This window comes from Gallinula chloropus (assembly GCF_964237585.1).
Source record: "Gallinula chloropus genome assembly, chromosome: 1".
Classification (NCBI taxonomy): Eukaryota; Metazoa; Chordata; class Aves; order Gruiformes; family Rallidae; genus Gallinula; species Gallinula chloropus.
In genome coordinates this window covers 156,884,636-156,909,279 of record NC_140085.1, presented here as the reverse complement: position 1 = coordinate 156,909,279, position 24,644 = coordinate 156,884,636, and the positions used below count along the sequence as shown (strand labels likewise).

The window sequence follows — 24,644 nt, the reverse complement described above, 5'->3', positions numbered from 1 at the left end:
ACACACCAAATTTTCTTAAGAAGTGTGAGCCACTCCCGCCCTCTCCCAGGGCAGCGCCTTTCTTTGGCTGGGTTGCAGTTGTGCACACCAGAGCTGGGTCTGTCTCCCAGTACTCCAGTGTGGGACTCAAACTGAATCGTATGCCTTGAGGACAGCACATCAGCAGTCACACTGGGGGAAACTTGGGTGCAGTGTTAGAAGTTGGAAAGGGAAGTGGTTCTCCCCACACACACCCCCTCGTGATCTACTTTTAAATTAACACCTGGACTTGGTTGGATGAGATCTGTAACAGTCAGGTTCTTACTCTTGTGGTTTTTCCTCCTGTGTTTTCTAAAAGATGGGTTTAGACTCAGTCAGTGTGGTGGCCCTGCCTGTCTCACACATGGGTTTGGAAGTAGGAATGTCTTTTTCATCAGGAGCTGGCTTTCTCCCAAGTGGAGCACCCACCCAAGTACAGCTGGCTGGGTGGGAGGGAGCAGTTTGCATTTTTAATACCAGCAGTGACACACTGAAAGAAAACTCCTGCCGGTATGTAACGCTGATGAGTCAAACCCAGATGCTGAGTGGATGATTTTTTGTGTGTCCTGCCATCCCTAGCACGAGCAGAAAGCTTTCCAGAGGAGGACCACCCGTGAGCCCTGTGTCCTTGTGTCTGAGCAGAACTCTCCTTCTGCTCTAAGCCCTGGTGTTGTCATGGGATTCTGATGCCGTCTTTTTTCTCGAGCCACTTCCAGCCTGCTCTGGGGTGTTTAAAAACGCCAGCAGTTCTCTCCAAAAGTCTAATCCTTCTGCTCAGTGCCTGCCCTCTCTGATGATAGGCTGGGTGAAAGGTGTGCTGTCCCTGGGAGTTACATGCCCATCAGGAAGATTCCTTGCACGCTCCCAAGCGCAGGAGCACAGGGGTCAGGATTTTAAAAGAAGTCAGCTATTGAGTTCCTCTCTGTGCTTATAAGCGATTATGTGGTTTTACTGCGTGGCTGAAGTGTGTGATATTTCTGTTGCTGACAGGGAAGGGCGTTCTAATGCTCACATTAAAGGAGATTACCAAAGAATTGGAGATGTTATGCTGAAGAACATCCAGAGTATGAAGGTAGGAATGATCCTATAACTATTAAGCTTTGACATGGATTAGTATTAACGTGCTTTTCATTGTCATGTCATGTTGCCTCTTGTGCTGGTTTTTGCCAGTCCTAATCAAGGCTCATGCTATAAAAGTTCCCTCTGATGAAGTAGCAGGTGTTTGGTGAGCCCTGAGATTTCGGGATTGCAAACTGAATTGCAAGTCCAGGCCCTGTCCTCAGTCCACTCTCCAAATATAGGAACAACAAACACACAAGTTCAGGAACATTTCCTTTCCAGATCCTTTTTATTTCAAATAAGAAGACAAAGCATCAGAACTCGAATGGCTGAAGAGACTGTCTGAACGCCCAGTGTGACTACCTGTGTGTGCAGATGTGTTAAGATACTGAAATAGTGACCATAGCCCAGATACTGATTTGATTTGGGAAACTGTTTGTGCACTGTGATGTCAAGTTAAATGAAAGTTTTTTTAATAAATGTGAGTAATTGCCTTTAATCCCTTTAAAGCTAAAAGCCAAAATACACGCATGGAGTGTAAATCTAGGTGTGGCATCCTTCAGCAGACTTCATGTCTGTGCTTAGTCTGGCCAGAGTAGTATTTTCTTCATGCTCTGTGCTACTGAGCCCACAGTGTGGAAGAGCCTGGGAAAAACCCCTATGGACTTTGACAGGATGGGTAACACACAGCTCACCTTACTAATGTAGCTGTGCATCCAGGTCGGTGTGTCACAGAACATGGCACTGCAGCCTCCTCAAAGTGCTTTTGAAGCTCTCTGATAAATCTTGCTGTGGTGATTGCCACTGTGGCGCTCTGTGGTCAGTAAGTGGAGCAGCCTTGGGTCCCTGGCTGGAGGAAAGGGCAGTTTCATCTTTACAGCTCTCCCAAGGCGTTCGTTTGTGCTAGGCTTACCTTGCAGGAGGATGGAGAGAGATGAAGAGAGGTTAAGTGATGTGCAAGTGATTACACAGCAGATCAGTAAAAAGAGAACGTAGAAACCTTGATTTAGGGTCCCCCACACAGGCAGCTCTGTCACCAAGAAGGCAGCCTTACCCTTTCCGCAGCAGTACTGAGCAGGAACTGCTTTTTATCCCTCAAGACACATTTCAGAGGCGTTGGAAGAACCGCAGCAGGGACTTCCCTGCCTCCATCTCTCTCGCTTTCAAGAAGCACACGCCTTTGCACAAGCAGGTTTGGGGATCTCAGCTTTTGACAAGCTCTGTGCCTCTGCCCTCTGTACCTTGCACCGTTAAATAGTCCGTCCTTCGCTGTCTGCACGTCCTTCTGTGGCACTGGTTTGATGAGAGCGTGCAGTCCTCACTGTAGCTTAGACCTGCCAGCGTGCTTCCACCTTTGCCGTTCTCCCTTTCCCACTAGAGGATTTTGCTTTGAGAACAGCCGCCGCTGCCAAGCACAGATATGTGGAGGAAAGAAGCAACACACAATTTGACTCTTAAGAGCTGCACAGGAAGCAAGGAAGTTAGTTACAACTCTGTGTATTTATCACAGGACCTGTTAAAAGACCTGAAAACTGATGCTCCTTGTTTAATTAACATAGGAAAGAAGTTAAGAGCCAGTAATTAACCGGCAGCCTCTGTGGGAGTCCAGAGGGTCTGCTGTGTCTTTGCTTGAGTTACAGGCTTGTAAAATGAACATGCGGTGGATGGAGGAAGTGGCTTGGCTGTAGGGAAGTTGTATTTCTGGTAAGGATGTCACAAATCACAGGAGAGGGGGGGAATTGATTGGAAACATGTCAGAAAGCAAGAGCTCCAGAATAAGCCAAGCTGCGTTCTCAAGTCCATCCATCATACCCATTCAGTTTCTTTTTTCTTGCTGGTTAATTATCCTGGGAGGCTTGTTCTTGCTGCTCAGAGAGGCTCTGTGCATCCCCAGTGACCAGGCTAACTTTTGCCAAACACAAATGAAGCCGCTGCATTAATTGTTCCAAAACTGCTGCTGAATTGTTTTAAATGGGACTTGTGAGTGTCTGTGACACCAAGACCTTAATGAGGTGACATATCTCATGCAAACCTCATTCGCTGGCTGGTGCATAACTCCCCTGCTGCCAGTGGGACAATCTTAGAGGCTGCACTAAGGAGAAGAGGACATAATCCAAGGATGAAGAATTCCAGTACACCCATTTCTGTCAGACAACTCCCCTATTTTCGTGTTTGTTTGGATTCCCAGGAGATGCAACTTCTCATTAACAGTAGGGGAGCAGAAGCTAGGAGTCTGGTTGCCTCTGTTTTCCCAAAACACCTGAGGGAACTAGCACAACTAAATCCCTCCATCCTCCTAGAAAATCCCAGTTTGTGTCCTTACTCCACATTGGCATTGCTTAGATCTCTCCCCGTTGCACCTGCACTTGCCTGAGCTATGTGCACACCATCTCTGTGCCTTTGGGTTTCTCACTGGTACAAGACTTAGTTCCATTTACTCAAGTACCCTTGTTTTACTGGGAGTGCAGGGGGGCATGCTTCAAACAACTAATGCCCACTCTTCATTTCAAGTGAGTATCAGAACAGTTGCATCACGCAGTGATTTTGTTTGCAAGATCCCAGCTGCTGTGCCAGTTGGGGTTTTTTATTGAAATAGGTTTGGGCTGAGTCGTGTCTGGCGGTGATTGCTAATAGCTCTTTTCTTCCTGCCTGTAAGCAACTGACAATTCACCTGTGGAAGCACAATGAGATTTTAATGGAGCTGGAGAATGAGATCAAGAACTCTCGCAAGCTGGAGACCTTTTGCAGAGATTTTGAGCTACAGAAAGTCTGCTACTTGCCTCTCAACACCTTCCTTCTCAGACCGTTACACAGGCTTATGCACTACAAGCAGATAATGGAGAGGCTTTGCAAACACTACTCACCAAATCACACAGACTTCAGGGATTCAAGAGGTAAGTAAGAGAAAGGACACCAGTTCCCTTCTTTCCCCCTTCTTCTTTTGTTCCCCCTTCTTCTTTTGTTCCCCCTTCTTCTTTCTTTCCCCCTTCTTTCCCCCTTTCCTCTACTGTTGGATTGAGGTTGCTTCTGTATACATGTTAGACCACAGTCTGGACAAGTCCTTGGAAGAGAGGTCTGCTGGGGGTTGTTAAACACACAGAAATGACATGCAGTTCAGGAAGTCGCTTGAACTGAAAGCTGTTGGGAGGTTGGGAGAGAGCACAGGGAACATACCATATGTGCTTGTCTTGTTCCTAGCTTTCCCTGGAGATCCACTAGGAATACAGGATGTAGGCCCAGGTGAACCCTTGGTCTGACCCAGTGTGGCTGCTGTTATTATGTCTTTAAGTGTTATTTGTTGCTATGTTTTATTTTTCCAGACATACTGTTTGTTCTATTACCATTCCCACAATTTGTTTCAGCAACTCAAAGCTGCTAACAATTTTTTTTTTTTCCCTAAATATGAAGAAATTTTCCTCCTGTGGTCTGAACTCACCTCCTGCTATTTCTTTCTGATGATTTTCTTTCTTCCTTCCTTCCAACTCCTGTTGTAAAGCTGTCTACATTTGAAGATAAAATGGTGTTATCTGAGGAGTAACCACTCAGCGTGGAAGGACTTGGGCAGGGAGGCAATGCCTTGGCATGAGTGCTCCCAGCTGCAAGGCGTTAGCTGAGTGAGCTGGTCGGGGTCTCTTAGGTGCCGTGCGATGACATCCGCAGCGGGCAGCGCACAGCATGCGGGTGTAGCTTGACTTGTAGCAATAGGAAAGGCCACAGAGGTCTGCAGCACTGAAGGGCTGCATGGCACAGGCGTTCAGCTACTGCCTGAGTGGTCTCAAGGAATGCAGGGAGTAGTGACTTGTGGTCATTCCCACCTCCCCAGAGAGTGCAGCGGCCACCAAGGTTTGATTCCTGCTCCGTTTTTAAAATGGATATGAGCACAGGGTTCTGGGGTGAAAAATCAGGGACCTGGGGACACCGTCACTCCAGGATCAGTCACTGTTATTCCCACTATCGCAGATCTTTGTTCAAGGTCAGAGTGTAAAGGAAGCAAAAAAAAATAGTGGGAGGTGTAGATATGAATCCACACACAGATGTGGATGAACTGCTGATGATGTAAGCAATGATGTAAGAAAGAAGAACCACTGTTACTGTTCTCTTGACTGTTCTTCTAACACAAATGGCTGTAACTGCTCTTCTATCCCTGAAGTCAGCCAGTTTGGCCCATTGTGAGACTGCCTGTCCATTTAGCTGTGTCAAGGTTGGTGCTCACACACATCATGGCACAGGGAGCCAGTCCATGAACCCCAGAAAAGACAGAGCACTGGCACAGGCTGCCCAGAGAGGTTGTGGAGTCTCCTTCTCCGGAGACATTCAAACCCCACCTGGATGCATTCCAGTGTGATTTCGTCTAGGTGATCCTGCTCTGGAAGGGGATTGGACTTGGATGATCTTTTGAGGTTCCTTCCAGCTCCTAATGTTCTCTGATTCTGTGAAAAGGTGAAGTGGGGAAGTGATTTTCAGCAGAGTACCCTGAGTTGGCTTACTGTGTTGTGACACAGCAAAAAGTGAAGGGATGGGAAGCAGATTGGCAGCAGCCTGCACTTGGGTTGGCTTCCACTGCTGGAGAGTGGGACTGCGTAGTGCCTGCGTCCTCTTGTGTTCCACCTGGTCCTTCTTCACACAGCAAAAGTCCCCCTCAAAAATGAAGATTTCCCTTAGGAAAATCATTCCTAAGTGTTAGGTCATTCGTTGTGGGTAGTCTCTTTGGAGAGAATGAAGTAGGGCTGTGATGCAACTCCACGACACGCAGCCCTTTTAGTTGTTCTCATTGCTGGGACTGAAGACAACCTCCAAGATGACTGTGTTTACTGTCCTGGTGTTTTCAGATATGGACCTGACCCAGTGCAGTGTAGGCTGTGGGGGAGAAATCTGGTGGGATTTTTTTCAAGCTTAGAGAAGGTCCCTAAATTAATTTGAGATGTAGGAAATTAGGTCCTTTAGGAGAACCTGCTTGTTGGTGCTCTGAATTGACACAAGTATCCCGACAAAGTTCCTGTGGCTAAAATACAGCAATACTTTGGTTGAGGAAGTAAGACTGTGTCTCTTCATTACAACACTCCACTCTCTCCGCTCTACTCTGTAAGATGTCCAGAATTTGTGCTGGCTTTAGTTTGCCTGAGTATCATTACACTGTGAAGGAGAAGGGTGTAACACAAGACGAGTGATGTTCATGAGCTGGGTGCTGCAGACAAAATAAAGGAGTGTCTTTCTGAATGCTCTGGTAAGAAGGTTTTAATAAACATTTTATGGTTTTGTCCATCTAGCTGCTTTGGCTGAGATATCTGAAATGGTGGCTCAGCTCCATGGCAATATGATAAAGATGGAGAACTTCCAGAAGCTGCATGAACTCAAGAAAGACTTGCTGGGCATAGACAATCTGGTGATACCAGGAAGGGTAAGTAGCAGAGTTGGGAACAACATCTGATATGATTTCAAGGCATTGGGTATGTTTCCAAAACCTGTTTCTTAGGAGCAGCTGTGAAATTGCCTTTCCTCATATGAACCCTTTTCTCTCACCAAAAACTACCAAACATCAACATGATACCATAGAAAACAGCAGCCTTATAATAGGAAGAAGCAATCATCTTTATTATCTTTTTTATTGATTTTGTTATTTTTAATTGATTTTATTAGGTTTATCTTATGTATAGATTTGTAGGCTAGTCCAAACATCTGTTACAACACAGGTGGTAAAACCATGCTGTACATCACAGTCTTCAGAGCTTGAGCAGTTGCACATTTCCTCATTTCTTGCTGCCCTTAAATTGTCTTCTCCATGCTACAGCATGGCAGATCAAAGCAAAGCAAGGCATTTGGGCTGGAGCCCTTTCACGCTGCCTGGCTCTGAAACTCGTGGCCCTGGGGATGAGAAGCCGCTTTAGCCTACGTGTAACTTTAGGCAGCAATTTTGGAGACAGTGGTGCCTTAAGCAACTGCTTTTAATTGTCTTATAAAAATACCAACATCTGTCTCTTACTCCTTGTGCTTTTTTAAAAATGGTGGCTTATTTCAGAATAAACGAGCCCCAGCGTGGTATTTGTAGCTGTTATCATCTGACCCAGGTGACAGCAAAAACAACTGCACAGCAGTCAGTTCACAGCCCCCCTTCTCCCTCCCCAGGGGGATGGGGGAGAGAATTGAGCAGAAAAAAAGGAAAATTTGTGGGCTGAGAGAATGTCTGTTTACTGGGACAGAGAATGAAGACAATTATAATAGGAATAACAATGATAAAAGAATATACAAAACGTGATGCACAGCAGTTTCTCACCAATTCAGCTGGCTCTTGAGCCAAACTGCCTCCCAGCCCACCTCCCAGTTACATACAGAGCAGGACATCCTATGGTTTGGGCTATCCCTTTGGCCAGTTAGGGTCAGCTATCCTGGCTGTCCCCTCTCCCAGCTCCTTGCATCCCCCTCCCCCACCTTGGCCTACTTGTTGGCAGGGCAGTGTGAGAAGCTGAGAAGTCCTTGACTGCTTGGCAACAACTGAAAACATCAGGGTGTTATCAACATGATTCTCATACCAAATCCAAAACAGAGGACTACACCAGCTACTGGAAAGAAAGCCAGGACAGTAGCCTTTTCCACTTCTCTAGGTGCACGTATCTGTGTGTGCAAACCTGGGAGCTGCCTGCTGTCGAAGTAATTCCCTCCCTGCTCTCCCAACCTGTGTGTGTGCTACACAAAACCAGTACTTGCAGCAACTGAAATGCTGGGCAGGATACATCATTAGGCTGTTCTCACCCCATATGTGTTTCTGGGAAACAGTTCAGGGGGAAAAAAGCCGAGTTTCATATTGAACAGCAAATATGGCAGCACTTCAGCCTGCCCTGCAGCCCATCCATCCAGCCCTGGCCGGACCCCCACTCAGCAGGAGCCACAGCCTTAGGTCCACTTGCCAGGCTACGTCTGTGATGCCTCAGCAAGGTCATGGCAGAGAGGCAGCTTGCTGCACTCTCAAGGGGTTAATTCATTTAAGGATTCAGACATGCAGAAAAAAGGGTTTGATGTGCCGCTGGGGAGGTGGCACCAGGACAGGTATTTCTCAATTTGCAGCTGCTTCCTGCTTCCTCACTGTGCCTCTTCCCTGTCTCCCAAGCAGCCGCCGCGGCTCATGCCTCCTTCCGGCGCTCCACAGACTGTTCACTTCCTTGGCAAGCCCCTCAGGACATTTCACAGCCACTGCATCTCTCTATCACATGAAATTAAATGCTGTCATCTGCTGTTTCTGATACCCCAGCCTATTTAAAGACAGAGCAATCTTCCTCTCCTAGGAAGTTCAAGAAGAGGGCAGACGAGGTGCGGAGGTTGTTTGCCTGCCAAGACAGAAAGCATTGGCTGCCATGCTCTGGCACGTGCCCAAAGTGTCGCTGCTCTCAAGCCCTTTGGCTGCTCTTCCAGCTCTGCCTGAAGTCCCTGTCCTGGCACAAGCCAGGCTGGGAGGCAAATGCCACTGTCACACATGGCTGGGTTTACCCAACAGTGGCTGAACTCCACCTTTCAGAGAAGTTTTGGATTAGGCTGGTGGTTCAGCTGTCAGTCCTACAGGATGCTGTCAGTAACCATCCTCTTCATGTTGCCCCAGCTGGGGCTTCTGGAGGACTGTGTCCAGTTCTGGGTTCCTCACCATAAGAAGGACACTGAGGTCCTCAAATGAGTCCAAAGAAGGGCAACCAGGCTGGTGAAGGGACTGGAGGGCAAATCCTGTGAGGAGCGGCTGAGGGAGCTGGGGCTGTTTAGCCTGGAGAAGAGGAGGCTGAGGGGAGACCTTATCACCACCTACAACTACCTGAAGGGAGGTTGTAGAGAGGTGGGGGATGGTCTCTTCAGCCAGGTGACAGGAGACAGGACAAGGGGAAATGGCACAAAGCTGCACCAGGGCAGGGTCAGATTAGATGTTAGGAGAAAATTCTTCACTGAAATAGTTATCAGGGCCTGGAACAGGCTGCCCAGGGAGGTGGTAGAGTCACCATCCCTGGATGTGTTTAAAAGATGGGTAGATGAGGTACTTAGGGATATGGTTTAGCATAGGACGGGAACGGTTGGACTTGATTATCTTAGAGGTCTTTTCCAACCTTGTGATTCTGTGATTCTGCTGCCACCGAGTTGGTTCCTGTGCTGGACATTAAACCCTCCTGTGGCCATCTGGGCTTGCCAGTTGCAATGACCTGCAGCTCTTAATTCTTGTGTTTGTACAGCGTGTACCATGGTGGTGCCCAGCCTGCTCCTGACCATCCGGTGGTACCGTATAAGTAGTGATTATGGTTGATATTCTTCAGTGGCTGACAACAGCTCCCGGTTGGCCTCTCTAGAAACGTGAGCTTGCCGTGATCTAGAGACAACCACCTCTACCCACTTTTCCACACCTTGTTACTCCCTATGCAATGCAGGTTGGGGGACTGGACACATCACAGCAAGCCAAAGGTGGCTGAAGTCCCTCTCTTGAGCAGATTAATCTTCCATGGCTGTTTTCTTGCTAAGCTGTGGGTGATCACGATGCTTTATATGCCTTTTACTGCACAATTATGAGTAGAGTGACCTTGGAAGGACTGCAGTAAATAAACATAAACTTCTCAGCAGAAGCTGGAGTCACTGAAAAATGGCATTTTAATGGGTTTCAGATAAATGGAAGGGTGAGTTACTGAGAGTTCATAGTAAGCACAGGAAATCCAGCGTTTTGAAAGTTACAGGTGCGACACTTTTCCTGTAAATCCAACCCTGACATTCTGAAGCATATTGATCCGAGTTCATGTACTGTGTTATACGACATGGGTGGTATTAGTGTAACTCACGCTGCCAGACAGGTGTCCCTCTTCTTCTGTTGCTGTGGGTGATGTTGATTTGCTTTTATATCTCCTTAAAAGATATGTAAATCTGCTACGTGCACAAGAGAAGCTCACCAGTGGCTAAGCAGTGACATACAGGCCAATTCAGCGTTACTTATTACATCACTTGTGATGTGAAAATTACACTTTCCAACCAAGGAAAGAGGGAGCTGTCTGAAGGACTCAGTGTTAGGTAGAGAAAAGTTTGCTTAGCTGAATTTTTTTTTAATGAATGAAAGACTATGAAAACAATTATCCTTAAGACAGTTAGGAACAGAAATTGATGTATCAATACTATTTTTAAGGTATTTAATAGATAAAAGGAAAAAAGTCTCAGTGACTGCCTGGTCTGGGCTCCCTGGTATAAAAAAGACAGGGATCTCCTGGAGAGAGTCCAGTGGAGGGCTACCGAGATGATTAAAGGACAGGAGCGTCTCCCCTATGAGGAAAGGCTGAGTGAACTGGGGCTGTTCAGCCTTGAGAAAAGAAGACTGAGGGGGGATCTATTCAATGTTTATAAATATCTGAAGTCTGGGACACAGGGGGAATGGCCAGCCTCTTTTCAGTGTTTTGTGGGGACAGGACAAGGGGCAATGGCCTCAGGTTGGGGCACAGAAAGTTCCACACCAATATGTGGAGGAACTTTTTCCCAGTGAGGGTGACAGAGTCCTGGCACAGGCTGCCCAGGCGGGTTGTGGAGTCTCCTTCTCTGGAGATATTCAAGACTCGTCTGGACGCCTCCCTGTGTGACCTGTTCTAGGGAGCAGCTTTGGCAGGGGGGTTGGACCTGATGATCTCTGGAGGTCCCTTCCAACCCCTACAATTCTGTGATCCTGTGACTGACAGTCAGGTCAGGCCCCTAACCATGTAGTCATCTTTGGTTTTGAGTAATAAAAAAACCCATCATCGTTTTTGCAGAAGAGAACACAGCTTTGGTTTGCATTTGTTTCCAACAGGAGTTCATTAGACTGGGCAGTCTTAGTAAGTTGTCTGGAAAAGGTTTACAGCAACGGATGTTCTTCCTGGTAAGTAAGAAGACTTTTTCTTTGTATAATGAAATGTGACTCTAACCAATCGTTAGGCAAACTATGAGGTGTGAATTGTGACTGGTGGTAAGTATCTCTGAGCAGCCTTATTGAACGTAACAACACACAGTGTAGCTGTTTGCTTAGAACTTACATTCCTGTCCAAACACAGTGCTCTTTGTAACTGCTTCTTACAAAAATAAGCCTTATTAATTTTTATATGACACTGTGAATATCATGATACCAATATCTCACATCAGTATTGTGTTAAAGAAAAGCAGAGCCGTTATAAAATGAAAAGGGGCACCAGGGGTAGAGGTGGTCATGTCCAGAAAAGATCCAGAGCAACTCCACATGATACAAACAACAATCCACACAGTGCTCTCAGGACACATTGCAGAGCCCAGTTTCTCCAGACACCATCCAGTTTCAGCCCATGAGTGCCCAGCATGTCGAAGGCCCCGCCTTGGCCTGGAGATATGCACTTTGTAGCTCTTGCACAAGGAGCAAGCGTCTCCCCCCACTGTCACTTGCAGCATTTTCAGGTTACAGTGATTCTACTCACTCTGTGAACCACAAGAGCCAACTAGATGGCTCCTCTGCTCTCCTCTCCTGCCGAGTTGCTCCCAGGCTCCCATCCTCCTGCCACTGAGCCCTAAGGTGCTAGGGCACTGGGATGGCCGACAGTGCACAGGGGTTATAGACCAGTGTTATGGGCAGAACATTGAAGAGTCAGCGCAGCGTGGCAGGAAAATGCTTCCTTGGCTCCTTGTATGCAACAAGTGAAAACACTGGGTGTGTAGAAAAGCTTGTGAGTGTGCAGGGTTTCACGAGGTGTTGGACAATTAATCTTTCAAATGAGCCCAAGATAGAACCACTAGATCTACTGGAGTAGGGTTACCATCTGCCTTTAAAAGGGAGCCTGAAGAACATGGTGCATGTTGTTTTCTTGCACATCCCAATTCTTGTTGCCAGCCAATGCCTTGATATTATATTTGTGTAAAACGTTTTTAAAATTGAGACTGGGCTCTCCAGTCAGTCTTAGCTTTTACCAGCTGCTCATGCTGCCAGGGAAGTCTTTGCTCTGTCTCCAGCATTGGGATCTTTTTGGAGATAAAATGCCAGGTGGGTTTTTAAGGACTCAGAATACACGTGTAATCATTAGGCAAAATTCAGTCCCCCTCTAGTGGCAGATCAACATATCCTCATCAGTTACTGCAGAAGTCTTCGGGAGAGCTCTCTTTCACACCACAGAGTATCATTCTTTTTCTTGATGCAACTGGTTTTGAGGAAAACAGCCTTTGACCAAGGTGGCACAGTGTAAATATGCCATTCTTGTTACAGCCATAGAATGCCAGTGAGCATCTGACATGCTTCTGACAGCTGCTCTTGAGGTTCACCTGGGTCAGAGCAATCCTCATCATCAGTACAGGCTGGGAGATGATGTGCTAGAGAGCAGCTCTGCAGAGAAGGACTCAGGGTGCTGGTGGATGAGAAGCTCGACATGAGCCAACAATGTGCGCTCGCAGCCCAGGCGGCCAATTGTATCCTGGGCTGCATCAAAAGGAGTGTGGCCAGCAGGTCAAGGGAGGTGATTCTGCCCCTCTACTCTGCTCTGGTGAGACCCCACTTGGAGTACTGTGTCCAGTTCTGGAGTCCCCAACATAAGGAGGACATGGAACTGTTGGAACAGGTCCAGAGGAGGGCCATGAAGATGATCAGAGGGCTGGAGCACCTCTCCTGTGGAGACAGGCTGAGAGAGTTGGGGTTGTTCAGCCTGGAGAAGAGAAGGCTCCAGGGAGATCTTACAGTGGGCTTCCAGTACCTGAAGGGGCCTGCAGGAAAGCTGGGGAGGGACTTTTTAGAAGGGTATGGAGCAATAGAACAAGGGGGAATGGTTTTTAATTGGAAGGGGGTAGATTTAGATTGGATATTAGGAAAAAATTCTTCACTACAAGAGTGGTGAGGCCCTGGCCCAGGTTGCTCAGGGAGGTGGTGGCTGCCCCCTCCCTGGCAGTGTTCCAGGCCAGGTTGGATGGGGCCTTGAGCAGCCTGGTCTAGGGGGGTTGGAACTTGATGATCTTTAAGGTCCTTTCCAGCCCAAACCCTTCTATGATTCTGTGATTCTAATAATTTTTATTCTTTCTTTTTAGTTTAATGATATCTTGTTGTACACAAGCAGAGGCCTGACAGCATCGAATCAGTTTAAAGTCCACGGGCACCTTCCCCTGTACGGCATGACAGTGAGTATGGGGAGAACTGAAGGGATTAATGCTTAAACGGCCATATGGGGTCCCATCTAGGGCTGGTCTTCGATTTGGAGAAGCTGTGGTTGCATGCTGCAGCGCTGCTGGGGCTGTGTTGGGTTCAGCAAGCATTTGTGCAGCCTTTTACACAAAGGTGGTAACACAGCAGAAGCTGGAGGAAGGGGAAGGAAGGCATTTTGGGGGGCAGCTTCCTCATAATGCAAACTTCTTATGAGACGGGCTCTTTATTTTGTTTAAACCCTAAATTTAACCATGAGTCTTACAAAGAATCCATCACCAATTGCTCATAGGCACACTGGGCAAGGCAAGGAAACAGTAGTGAGAAATTTCTAGGAAAAACCATTTCCTAAGATTTTCATCTCCATATCTGAAAGTTGAAGTAACGGGAGGCTGGCAGCAGTATGTCACTCAGAGCTCTTGCTGCAATTCTTCTGGAAAACAGCTGATTCAAGCCAATAGCACCGAGTGACCTCTTCTTGCATGACTTCAAAAATATCTTTGCTAGTCCCAAAACGCTTTCATTGCCACTCCTCATGGATTTGTATCTATTCCAAACTGTTTTCTGGATAATGGAGTTAGATCATCGCTACCACAGTAACTGAACTTCTCTAAACATCCAGGAGGCTTCAAAGTTTTATCTAGTGTATGTAGGAACCTTATCAGACATCCATGTCCATTTGACATGGACTTGTTCACAAGAGTGTGCAGGGCATTCTGAGCATTTAGCATATCCTTTGGCCTTCTAATAAAAACACAACTGTATTTTGGGGTGTGGTTTTGGGTTTTTTTTGGCCACAAACCCATGCTTCTGGTTTAAGAGGTTGTTGCAGAACTTACCCTTTTCCCAACTTGCAAGCCCCCATTATGTTTTGGTTCTTTTTCTCAATGTCTGGCTTAGAAATGCTGTTTCTGATCGTTTCCCTTAGTTTTCTTTACCCCAGTTCCCTGTTTCACCTTAAGAAATACTGTACCTCCTGCAATCTGACCGCATTTGGGCTTTCATCTCTCAGATAGAAGAAAGTGAAGAGGAATGGGGGGTTCCTCATTGTCTAACACTCCGGGGTCAACACCAGTCCATCGTTGTGGCTGCAAGGTGAGGGCAACATGCACATGTAAACCGTATTTTCTCTGCAGAAATAAATAGTAGAAGTAGTGGTAGAAGAGCAGAGAGGCCTCATTTTGTTTGAATTTGTTCCTAAAACGATTTCAGAGGTATCTTCTGTTGTGAAAGCCACTTCAAAACAAATAAACAAACAAACAAAGGTGAATAAATAGAGTGGAAATTGTGTGAGTTGGAGCCAAAACTAAATTATTAGGAAAAAAAAACCTGGCATCTCATGTCTGAATTTATTTATTTAAATTAAAAGTAAGCCCCAGTTGAGACTGTTTCTTAGAGTTTGCTTTCAAGGTACATGGGAGTGAAAAAAACCCCAATTTTCCTTGTTAGTACCCGCGCCGAGAAGGACAAATGGACTGAGGACGTTCAGATGGCCATAGACCTGGCGGAGAAAAGCAGCGGCCCTGCCCCAGAGTTACTGGCTAGCAGCCCACCAGACAGCAGTAAGTAAATGTTAGAGGGGTGGTTTTACCCCTCCTCGTCCATGTGATCGGTGATTGCTTCCAATCACAAGTAGTGAAAAGTGCTGGGGGTTATATAGATATTGGATTTATCTATCTATCTGTTTATTTATTTGCCATTTTAATGTTCTTGTTGATGTTGGCAGAAAGTTTCACTGAGTAGAGAAGTGACTTAAATGTAATGATTCCAGGAGCTATTTAACAAGATTTTGGGCAGTGCCTGTCCTTGGAAGGTATTAAAAGCACCAGCAAAGCACGGTAGATAGCCTTTGGTTCTAACACTTTAAAAAATAATAATCTCCTTAAATCTCTGCACAAAATGGTGTGTACAAGTGTGTTTTGAAATGAGGTCACAGTGTTGTGTGGACAGAGTTGATTTGTTTAATTTTTCCAATTATATATGTTGTTGCATAGAGGAAGAAAGATGCTTTTTCCCTGCATTTCATAGAGTCTCCTGACGAAACTACTGTAGACCAGGAATCTGAGGACGACCTCAGTGCATCCCGCACCTCACTCGAACGTCAGTCACCACACCGTGGCAACACTACGGTGCACGTCTGCTGGCACAGAAATACCAGTGTTTCAATGATCGACTTTAGTATTGCTGTGGAGGTATCGGCCTCAGAACGATCTGAACTGCAGCTCCAGACTCCCTCCTGAATGACAATTTCCTTTTGGCTCCTCCCTGGGCTCCTTTGGGGGACATTTCAGGCACACCCTCTAAACTTGACTCCCGCAACCTCCAACGATGGTGTGACCCATCGGTCGAGAAACGCGTACCGCTCCCTTTACTGCGCCTCTCTCAGACCAGCCAGAGCAGTGATTTTCACAGAAGTGACTGCCCAAAAGATAAAAGAAAGATTAAAAATGCCCAATTCCCTGTAAAATTTAAAGCAGGTCAGACTGTCCTAATGCTTTCCCATCCAGAGGCATTAAGCCGTTGCTTGAGCTGAAAGGATATTGTCTTTAGCCGCTGCAGCCAGAACTTTGATTATGTGTATTACTAACGTACTTTCTCTACCCAGCCATCTTTTCTGGACCCCTTGTCTCATTGCTCAGTCTCATCTGCTTTTTCTTTATTTGCGTTTTTCCACCTCAGAACAAAAAGTAAAATCCTTTTTTCCCACCCCCCCCCCCCACCCTGAGCACAGCTAAGCCAATTTGAGGCACTTCTCAAGGATTAAAATGAGAGACTCCTGCTTCAGCGCAGGTTTTAGGATGAGGTGATAAGCCTGCTTAAGTGTTCTTCCTTCACCTGAGAGAGCCTCCAGGGAGCTCAGAGTGCTTTAGCCCAGTCCTCCTCAAATGGACATTGATGCTCAAGGGACGTGGGGAAAGGAACCTCGACGCTGAGGCGCCGTGCGGGCACGTGGGGCCCTCGGGCCACCCTTGTGCTGCAGGAGACATACGGGTGCAGGGACAGACCCGGGGCACAGTTTGTGTGACCGCTTCGGGCTCTAAACAGGAGGGGAGCTGGCTGCTGAGCTGCAGCCACAGGAGGGAGGCTGTGCCAGGAGATGCTGGCCGCAGAGCCCTGCTTTGAGCCCAGGCAGGTGGAGTTTCTGCTCCTCATCCCCTCACATCCTGAAAGGGAGGAATAGTTCAGCACGCAACAAGGTCTTGTGCTTTTCCCTAAAGCAGAGGCTGCCTTACAAATAGATGTAAAACTTAAAACAGTCAGTGAGGCAAAGCTTTTGGTCTGAGCTCAGCACTGGTTGTTCTTTATTTTCATTTCCCACCCCAACCACCCCTCAAGCAAACAAAGCAGCGAGGAGCAGACGCGCCCCAGGAGACATACATTGTTGTGTGAAAACATCTTCCTCCCCACTGCTGTTCCATGGGTGGCAGGTTGCGCTCATGCTCACGTCATTCTGTCGGTGGCTCTCACTTCAAGCATTATCGTTTATTTTCTTTGTGTCTCTCCCTCCTTTCTGTCTCTCTCGTGGTAGAAGATCCTCTCTCTGTCAGTGACTGTCCTTCCCTACCTGCTGGACTGATCAGTGATCAGCGGCCTGTTTCCATTTCATATGTCTGCTGGTACCGAATGCAAAGCCTGTCCTTTTATGATATCCTCCAGAGTCACGAGGTAACACAAAACTCAGGAGTACTAAGCCTGTGACTTAGGCAGCGGTCCAGATGATAGCAGAGAATGGGCTGATTTAAAGCAAAGGCTTTAACTTATAGCCAAGGCTGGTGAAAACAGAACGTTTTCAAGGATGTTTCAGCTGCAGTGGATCCAGCAGGACCCACCAGGGTCTATTAATCGTTACAGATTAAGCGATTAGCTTCTGTGTTATGTAATGAGGATGACGTAAGCAGCTATTTTGATCCAGGTGAGAGCCCCGACAGTCAACAAGGAACGGGAAGTAATTAATTAATAATGTGCTGACAACTCCCCTTTGTCCACAAGGCACGATGGTGCTGGACTTTACAGCTGCCGTTCCTTCAGCCAGATGTGAAATACTTGTACTCGCTCACGGCTTCCTCCTCCTTTTCCTTAAAATATCCCAAGTCCAACTACCAGTAAGGTTAACAGTCCTTTTGAAACCTTCAAAAAGGTGCCATGTGATCTCCCTGGGTACTGAGAGTCCAGCCTCTAGCTGCTATTCTAATGTATGTCATAACTTTCCTTTACGTCACAAACTCATGTCAGACTTTCCGTTTCCATCCTTCTGTTCCGGTGTCATTTGGAAAGACCAGAGAGAGGCCAGGATAGCAAGGCAGGTGTTCAGTAACCTACTGCCCAATGCCACCTCAAGGAGGGGGGGGGGGGGGAACCCAACCCATTAAACGCAGGAGCCTGGATCTCCTGGCAGTACAAGCACAAAAATGGGTTAGTTTTTAAGTACTAGTTAGTCGTTAAAATTTAAAAAAAGGCAGAAGAAAAATCCATCCAATCAACCAAAACATTTTCACGTGCAGCAAGGCCACATACAGCCCAATAAAAGCAGATAATTTTTCTTTAATTAAGCCGTGGGTACCTTTCCCTGTCTTATTTGGCTCCTTTTGATGTGTTTCAGAACCAGCTGTCTGGAAATCTCCTAAGGAAATTCAAAAACAGCAACGGTTGGCAGAAGCTTTGGGTGGTGTTCACCAACTTCTGTATGTTCTTCTATAAATCGCACCAGGTAAGGCGCCGCGCAAGCCTCCCTGCCTCCCTGCCTGCCTGCCTCCATGCCTCCCTGCCTGCCTGCCTCCCTGCCTCCATGCCTCCCTGCCTGCCTGCCTGCCTCCCTGCCTGCCTGCCTCCCTGCCTGCCTGCCTCCCTGCCTCCATGCCTCCCTGCCTCCCTGCCTGCCTCCATGCCTCCCTGCCTGCCTCCCTGCCTGCCTGCCTGCCTCCCTGCCGGCCTCCCTGCCTGCCTGCCTCCCTGCCTCCATGCCTCCCTGCCTCCCTGCCTGCCTCCCTGCCTGCCTGCCTCCCTGCCTGGAGGAGACTGTTGGCTTTGTGAAGCGATAGCAGGGAGAAAAGCAGACGTCAGTTTGGGGGGGCTGTAGGCAAGACACGCAGGGGGCACTGGCCACGGTGACATAGACATTACTGCTGCTGGGGTGTGGAGCAGAGCCCCTTCTCGTTCCGCTCATTTCCCAGAGAAGAGCTCGTTTCCTGAAACCTTGAGCAGTCGGGGTGCAGCTCATCCCTAAAAGTACAAGCACTGCTGCTCCGAAATTGGGGTGTGAGTTCGAACAAGAGCCATCCAGAGGGATCTTGACAGGCTGGAAAGGTGGGCCAGGGTGAACTTAAATGAGATTCGACACTGCAAAGTATAAGGTGTTGCACTTGGGTTGGGGGAATCTCAGACATATAAACAGACCGGGGAAGTTCTTTACGGGGGGAGAGGTGAGGTGCTGGAATGGGCTGCCCAGAGAGGTGGTGGATGCCCCGTCCCTGGAGGTGTTCAAGGGCAGGTTGGATGGGGCCCAGGGCAACTTTGTGTAGATCCAGGCCTGGAGGTTGGTGGCCCTGCCTGTGGCAGGAGGGGTTGGAACTCTATGATCCTTGGGGACCTTTCCAACCCAGACCATTCTGTGATTCTGTGGTTCTCCCCTGTACAAATTCTCACAGATTACAGATGTTAACCTTAACACTGACTTAGAAACCTTGTTACCATCACGCTCCAATCAGACAAGAGGGGACAGTGGCCAGTGACTAACCCATCCCAGCAAGCATCTCACCACAGAAGTAGGGGGGTTCTGCCTACAATCTGTTGGACCTTTGAACTGCTGTGTTCAAGCAGGGCGCAAGCACAAAATAATCCCAGTTGCTACACTGTGCTTTCATTGCTGTGGAAAGCCTTAACGCTGCAGTTTCTGCACCAAAGCAAAGCCAGAGGAGTTGTAGGACATTCTGGACATCACAAGCAGGATCAAGAAATGATTTGTTCTACGTGCCATGCCTGACACAGAAGGACCTGAGCAATGAGAGCTGCAGGGTGGCCACTGTGTTCGTGGGGTTTGCACGCCCGGGCTGAGCACGCCCGGTGCTCCACAGGTGCCAAGTGATGGAGCTTTAATGTCTGTCGGGTTGAAAAGAGTGAAAGTCCAAGATTGCAGGAAACACTGATGGGATCAGCCTGCTGCAGGTCCTTATAAAGATGCCTATAAAGATGGACAAGCTGAACTTACCAAACAGTTCAATTCATTGAGAACAGATAAAGCTGCTGGTTTTTACCATGCACTCTTGAAAACACGATTCACAGACATGTAGGGGGTTGGAAGGGACCTCAAGAGATCATTGAGTCCATCTGGGGGTCCAGGAGTTGGCAGGGCTCATTGAGAGGGCTTTAAATTAGGTATCAAGAAGGAAGATGATGCTCACTGGGGTTGAGCAAGTAGCTCAGAGGTTTCAACTAGAGTTGATGGGGGAAGAGGGTAGAGGTCAGTGGGACAGTGACGGGTTTGGGGATGTTGTTCCAGGTGATAGCAGGGAAAAGTCTCTGGATTCGCCTGTAGGATCCTGTGAGCACTCCTCAGAGGAGGTACCATTGCCTATTCCCCACCCAAAATCTATTTGCATCCCTTTAGGGATACCTGCACCCGCTGCCTCCCTAAAGTGCCTGTATTCTGACGTGTGCAGCATGGGAGACAAACAGGAAGAGTTGGAGATCTTTGTGCTGCTGCAAGGCCACGCTCTCATTGCGACCTGTAAACGGGCATCCATCCATCTTCGTTTTCCTTACGTGCTCCCTTTCCTCACAGCGTTTTCCATCATTTCTTTTCAGGACAATCATCCTTTAGCCAGCCTTCCTCTGCTGGGATACTCACTCACCATTCCTTCTGAAGCAGAAAACATCCACAAAGATTACGTCTTCAAGCTCCATTTCAAATCCCACGTGTACTACTTCAGGGCTGAGAGCGAATACACGTTTGAAAGGTCAGTCAGTCTTCGGTCCCAGGGAGTTTTGTAGAGTTCCAGGATTTATTTTTCTTTTCCCAAGAGGGTCAGTAGATGGGAAGCTTAGTGAACTGATTCAGTGACAGAGGGGAGTAGTTCAGCACAACTGGAGAAATTTTGGCCACTCCACCATGTAATTTTTTACACCTCCCACTGAATCTCGGATGCCTGGAAAGAGTCACTGCTCCCAGAGGGTGGTTTGAGCTGGTTCATTCTGGGAATTAATTTAGCTTTTTTATATGAAGCATTAACATGTCAGAAAAGCTTAATGGCTGCTCTTACTCAAGAAAGCTGTCATTAAGGTTCAGCCATGTCAGTCTGAACCTATTAATATAGCAACCTGTGGGAATGAGGTGATTAAATAAATGAGTAGAATTGGAAAAACCACCAAAGCCCTTTCTCAGTTCCAGGTGAAAGTAGCAGCAACCAGAGCTGAACTACACTGTCTCACTCTGGAATCAAGAGTGGTTGGGCTTAACTGCCCATCAATTGGACCACCTGGGGGAAAAAAAAAGGAAAAAGAGAGATTTTGTGTCTGCAAAACATGTAAAACTACCAATAAGGTCCTGAATTTGGGGCGTCCTTCCACCTCCCTGCCCCTTTTATCCTCACTAAACCTCTGTTCCTAAATGTGTTTGGCAATCATCTGGAGCATCTTGGTTTGGGATAGATTTGGGACTAAAATAGCAAGATGCTCCCGTAGGCGCTTGAAAATAAACCCGTGTGCGACTGACAGCGCGGACTGTGTCTCTCATTCAGTCCTTCCTTAGGCACTGACCCTCCTTTTGTTTGTGTCTCTCCTCTGCCTGCTCTCAGATGGATGGAAGTGATCCGAAGTGCCACCAGCTCTGCCTCACGCACTCGAGCGCTGAGTCACAAAGAGCTTCATGCCTATTGACGGCTGAAACAAGCCGCCGCGCCGATTGTCCAGCAGCTGCTGATTTTTCTAGAGGACGTTTGAAACTCTTTTCTCCCTCCAAGTTTAGTAAAAAAAAATTTACAATTTGGTAAAAGAAAAGAAAAGAAAAGGAAAAAAAAATATGTATCAAAGTCTGGTTTTGCAGAAACTCTCACAGTTCCTCCAGCAAAACTGTTTCAGTTCGCCGCCTGTTCGGGCAAGCTCTTACCATCATCCCAGTGGCTGCGGTTCGTTTCATGTCTTGTATTTTGTCATTCTGTGCTGTTTTTAGCTTGTGCCAGTATTAAAATATTGTCCTTATTAGAGTGCCAAATGCCAAAAGACATTTTGTTGCCTCAAAGATTGCACCTAAAAAAAAGAAAAAAAAATAATAATAATAATTAAAAAAAAAAATAGCCGCCTTCACCATCTGAAACTTTTCTCCTCTGAGGCAAACGCTATTTCTCTTCTCTTTTCATAAAAAAAATGTATTATTTTTTTTTACCATGTTAATCTGTAGACTGCTGGATTTTTAAATGTAGATGGACTTTCACAGTATAGAATATAATTATATATACAGGAAGCAGTCTAACAGGAATGAGATAACTTTCACATTTCATTCTCCCCCCCCCCATCCCCCTCCACTCCCACCCCCCCAGTCTTTCTACATTTAATCAGCAAGGAATTACTAATTTTCTATCTTTAACAAGGAAACCGTTTACAGCTCGTTCTTATTTCCATTTGGGGTTACAAATCCATGTGGTATAAATAAAGTACAGGATCCTTATCTAACCAACCATTTTCTCTGGGTGCAAGTTGACCAAACCCTTCATCCCTTGGCTTTGAAAAGTGGATGCTCCTTGCCAGGTGAAACGTTTTGAAAATAATCCAGTGCAATATTCTTTGGGCTGTTGATGTACTGTGAATGGTATGTACGAGAAGACATTAAAGGCTGTGGTGACATTCTGCTGTTTGCTTTACGAGCTCCTAAGAAAACTCTGCAGCTGTTGGGCCTTAATTTGCAGTAACGAGCGCAGACTAAGCTGCTCAAAGCCAGGGGTACGACCCAAGGCCCTCTTTGGCATCCTGCCTGCCATACATCCTAGCGTGACCTCCAGTTTGTGGTCAGAACTTGCCTCTCTCCCCACCCCACACCCCCACTCCCACTCCATTTCCACAGCCAGCAGTGGAAATGCCCATTTCGAATACCTGGCTCTAAGGGCTAACGCTGCGTTTTGGATAAGCTCTCGGTCCCCTGAGAAGGTTGGTGGCATGATGTCTACTACACTGAGATGCTTTTCCTCATGTTTGAGGAAACACTTCATCATGAAGGTGACGTAAAACTTCCATTCACCACCCCACACCCGTATGGGCCCCTTTGGGGAAGCACAGCCCTAGGCAGAGGGGCCCCAGTACAGATGCAGGAAGTGAAGCTGGCACAGTTCTGCCCCTACTTTTCCTTCACTAGCTCTTCCCTTTGTTAGTGCCCCACCTGTGTGCGCTGTAGGAACTGGCAAATTTGCTCACTGCAAAGGGGACTAAAAATACTTGGCCCTACTCTCACATATACTCCTGTTCCCAGACAGTAAAGACTCCTTTCTAGCCCCCTGCCGCCTTTCCGCCCCCAAGCAGAGCTACACGTGCTTCTCCAGCTGAGACCAGGATAGGCTCCTACCCTCCCCCACCTTAGCACAAGGAGCTCTCAGGCCGCAGGGCCTAATGCAGCCACCCTGACAAGCGTCACAGAATGGTTTGGGTTGGAAGCCAAACCATACTCACAGATGTGCAGGCACCTGCCAGCGGCTGGAGCACACCAACACCACCACCCCTTCCCTCCCCTCAGGGGCTCGGGAAAGCGGGCAGATGGGGGAAAGAAAGGCAGTGTGGTGCATGTATGATCTTTAAGAGGAGAAAGTAACAAAATACTGACAGGAGTGCGGGAGTCGCATAGTGTGTCATTCAGTCACATGGGTAATTTAGGACATGACATTTGGGATAAGCTAATGCCACCTGAGGCGAGGACTTCAGGGGTGTCAATGGGCTGGCAGGATGGGGAATACAAAGCAGTTTGAAATCGCCGCCATCCGTGAATTGAGACATCATAGAATCACTGAATGGTCTGGGTTGGAAGGGACCCCAAGGATCACACAGTTCCAACGCCCCTGCCACAGGCAGGGCCACCAATCTCCAGGCATGATCCAGACAAGGTTGCCCAGGGCCCCATTCAGCCTGGCTTTGACCACCCCCCCCCCCAGGGATGGGGCATCCACCACCTCTCTGGGCAGCCCATCCCAGCACATCATTTTACTCGTGGACAAACTGTAAAGAACTGCACACATTTAACCAAACCAGTGCGCTGTCACTCACTCGTACATGGAGATCAAAACTCCCAGCTTCCCACCCAGCTGGGCCACCTGTGAGACACCAGCTTACTGAAGTAAAAATACACTCAACATCATTCTTGCTCAGAAAGTGGGGTTTTGCCTTGTCCTGATTCTGAGATTATTACAATTAAAAACTGTCATTGTCTGTTCCCCATCCCCATTTATGAGCTGCCCACTTACCATCATTGACACTCCCAAATCTCATGTTACTGACCACACAGACGGCAAAAGTTCTTTAAAGGTTTCCTTCTTTATTTCTAGGTCATGTAGTTTACAGTTTCATTACGTTGGTGTAGAGTGACAAAAGGAAATTTAAATACACGGTTAGAAACAGGCAGTGGCGTTACAGACAACAAGATACACACCAGAACCGTCCCCTGTAACCCCGCTCCCAAAGGCGGCAGGAACCCACGAGGTGTGATTTGGCTGCTGTGGAATGCTCAGTGCAATCCCCAGCACGCCTGCAGAGCCCAGCGAGGAAGAGCGAGCTGGCAGGTTTGTGCTACGCTTTCAGCCCCTCCCCGGCCACTTACAGAAATCATTGGCGATTGTGCTGCTCCTTGTGTTATCCCTGTGCTTATCAGCACTCCTGGTCATCATCCAGTGGTGGCATTGTTTTGAAGGCAAAAGTATGTTTCCCTAGAAGTAAGGCTGACGTAGAACTACTACAAACCGGTACCGCGCCGCTTAAAAAAATAAAGGCAGAACGCTGCGTCGAGTAGTAAGAGCTAAACGAGAGGTCTCACAAGGAGGGTGAAAGCACGGGCAGGTGGAGGCAGCAGTTGAGCTCCTGCCACGCCAGCAGCTCCACAGCCAGTGCTGACACACACGTGCCTCCCTTCCCCCTGCACGGCGCGGGCAGACCACCACAGTCACATGGTCCATCTGTCCATCCCCACAGAGACAGGCACAAAACATCCGGAGCAGCAAAGGAACGGCGGCGCTTCAGAGCAAGAGCCGCTCTGTGGTTGCGCCGCAAGCGTTACGCGCTACAGCGATGGTGGCGCCACCCTCCCGCCAACTGCTGATCAACCACAAAGTGCAACTGCGAGGGAAATGAAGTTAAAAAAATAGATTCCGCGTCCGACACTTATAAAAAGCAAAGCCTGCAGGTCAAAGGACTCAGCTCATTGACCGCCTGATCCGGAAATCCCTGACAAATAAGCAGTTCCGCTCATTTCAACGTTTGCATA

At 47.7% G+C, this 24,644-nt stretch overlaps 1 protein-coding gene across 5 annotated transcripts in view; it reads left to right on the top strand.

Annotated features, from left to right (window-relative positions):
• FARP1 (FERM, ARH/RhoGEF and pleckstrin domain protein 1) overlaps positions 1–22,017 on the top strand; it is a gene marked incomplete at its 5' end in the record, with an annotated part of 173,752 nt that extends 151,735 nt beyond the window's left edge. For all 5 annotated transcript variants that reach the window (XM_084270653.1, XM_084270652.1, XM_084270650.1 and 2 more), the window contains 11 exons: positions 1,009–1,090; positions 3,734–3,971; positions 6,345–6,475; positions 10,862–10,930; positions 13,084–13,173; positions 14,208–14,290; positions 14,645–14,757; positions 15,224–15,387; positions 17,796–17,903; positions 19,997–20,148; positions 20,986–22,017. In XM_084270653.1, the coding sequence (XP_084126779.1) occupies positions 1,009–1,090; positions 3,734–3,971; positions 6,345–6,475; positions 10,862–10,930; positions 13,084–13,173; positions 14,208–14,290; positions 14,645–14,757; positions 15,224–15,387; positions 17,796–17,903; positions 19,997–20,148; positions 20,986–21,067 (1,312 nt within the window). In that variant the 3' untranslated portion in view covers positions 21,068–22,017. The remainder of the gene's footprint in view (positions 1–1,008; positions 1,091–3,733; positions 3,972–6,344; positions 6,476–10,861; positions 10,931–13,083; positions 13,174–14,207; positions 14,291–14,644; positions 14,758–15,223; positions 15,388–17,795; positions 17,904–19,996; positions 20,149–20,985) is intronic.
• Between the last annotated feature and the right edge of the window lie 2,627 nt (positions 22,018–24,644).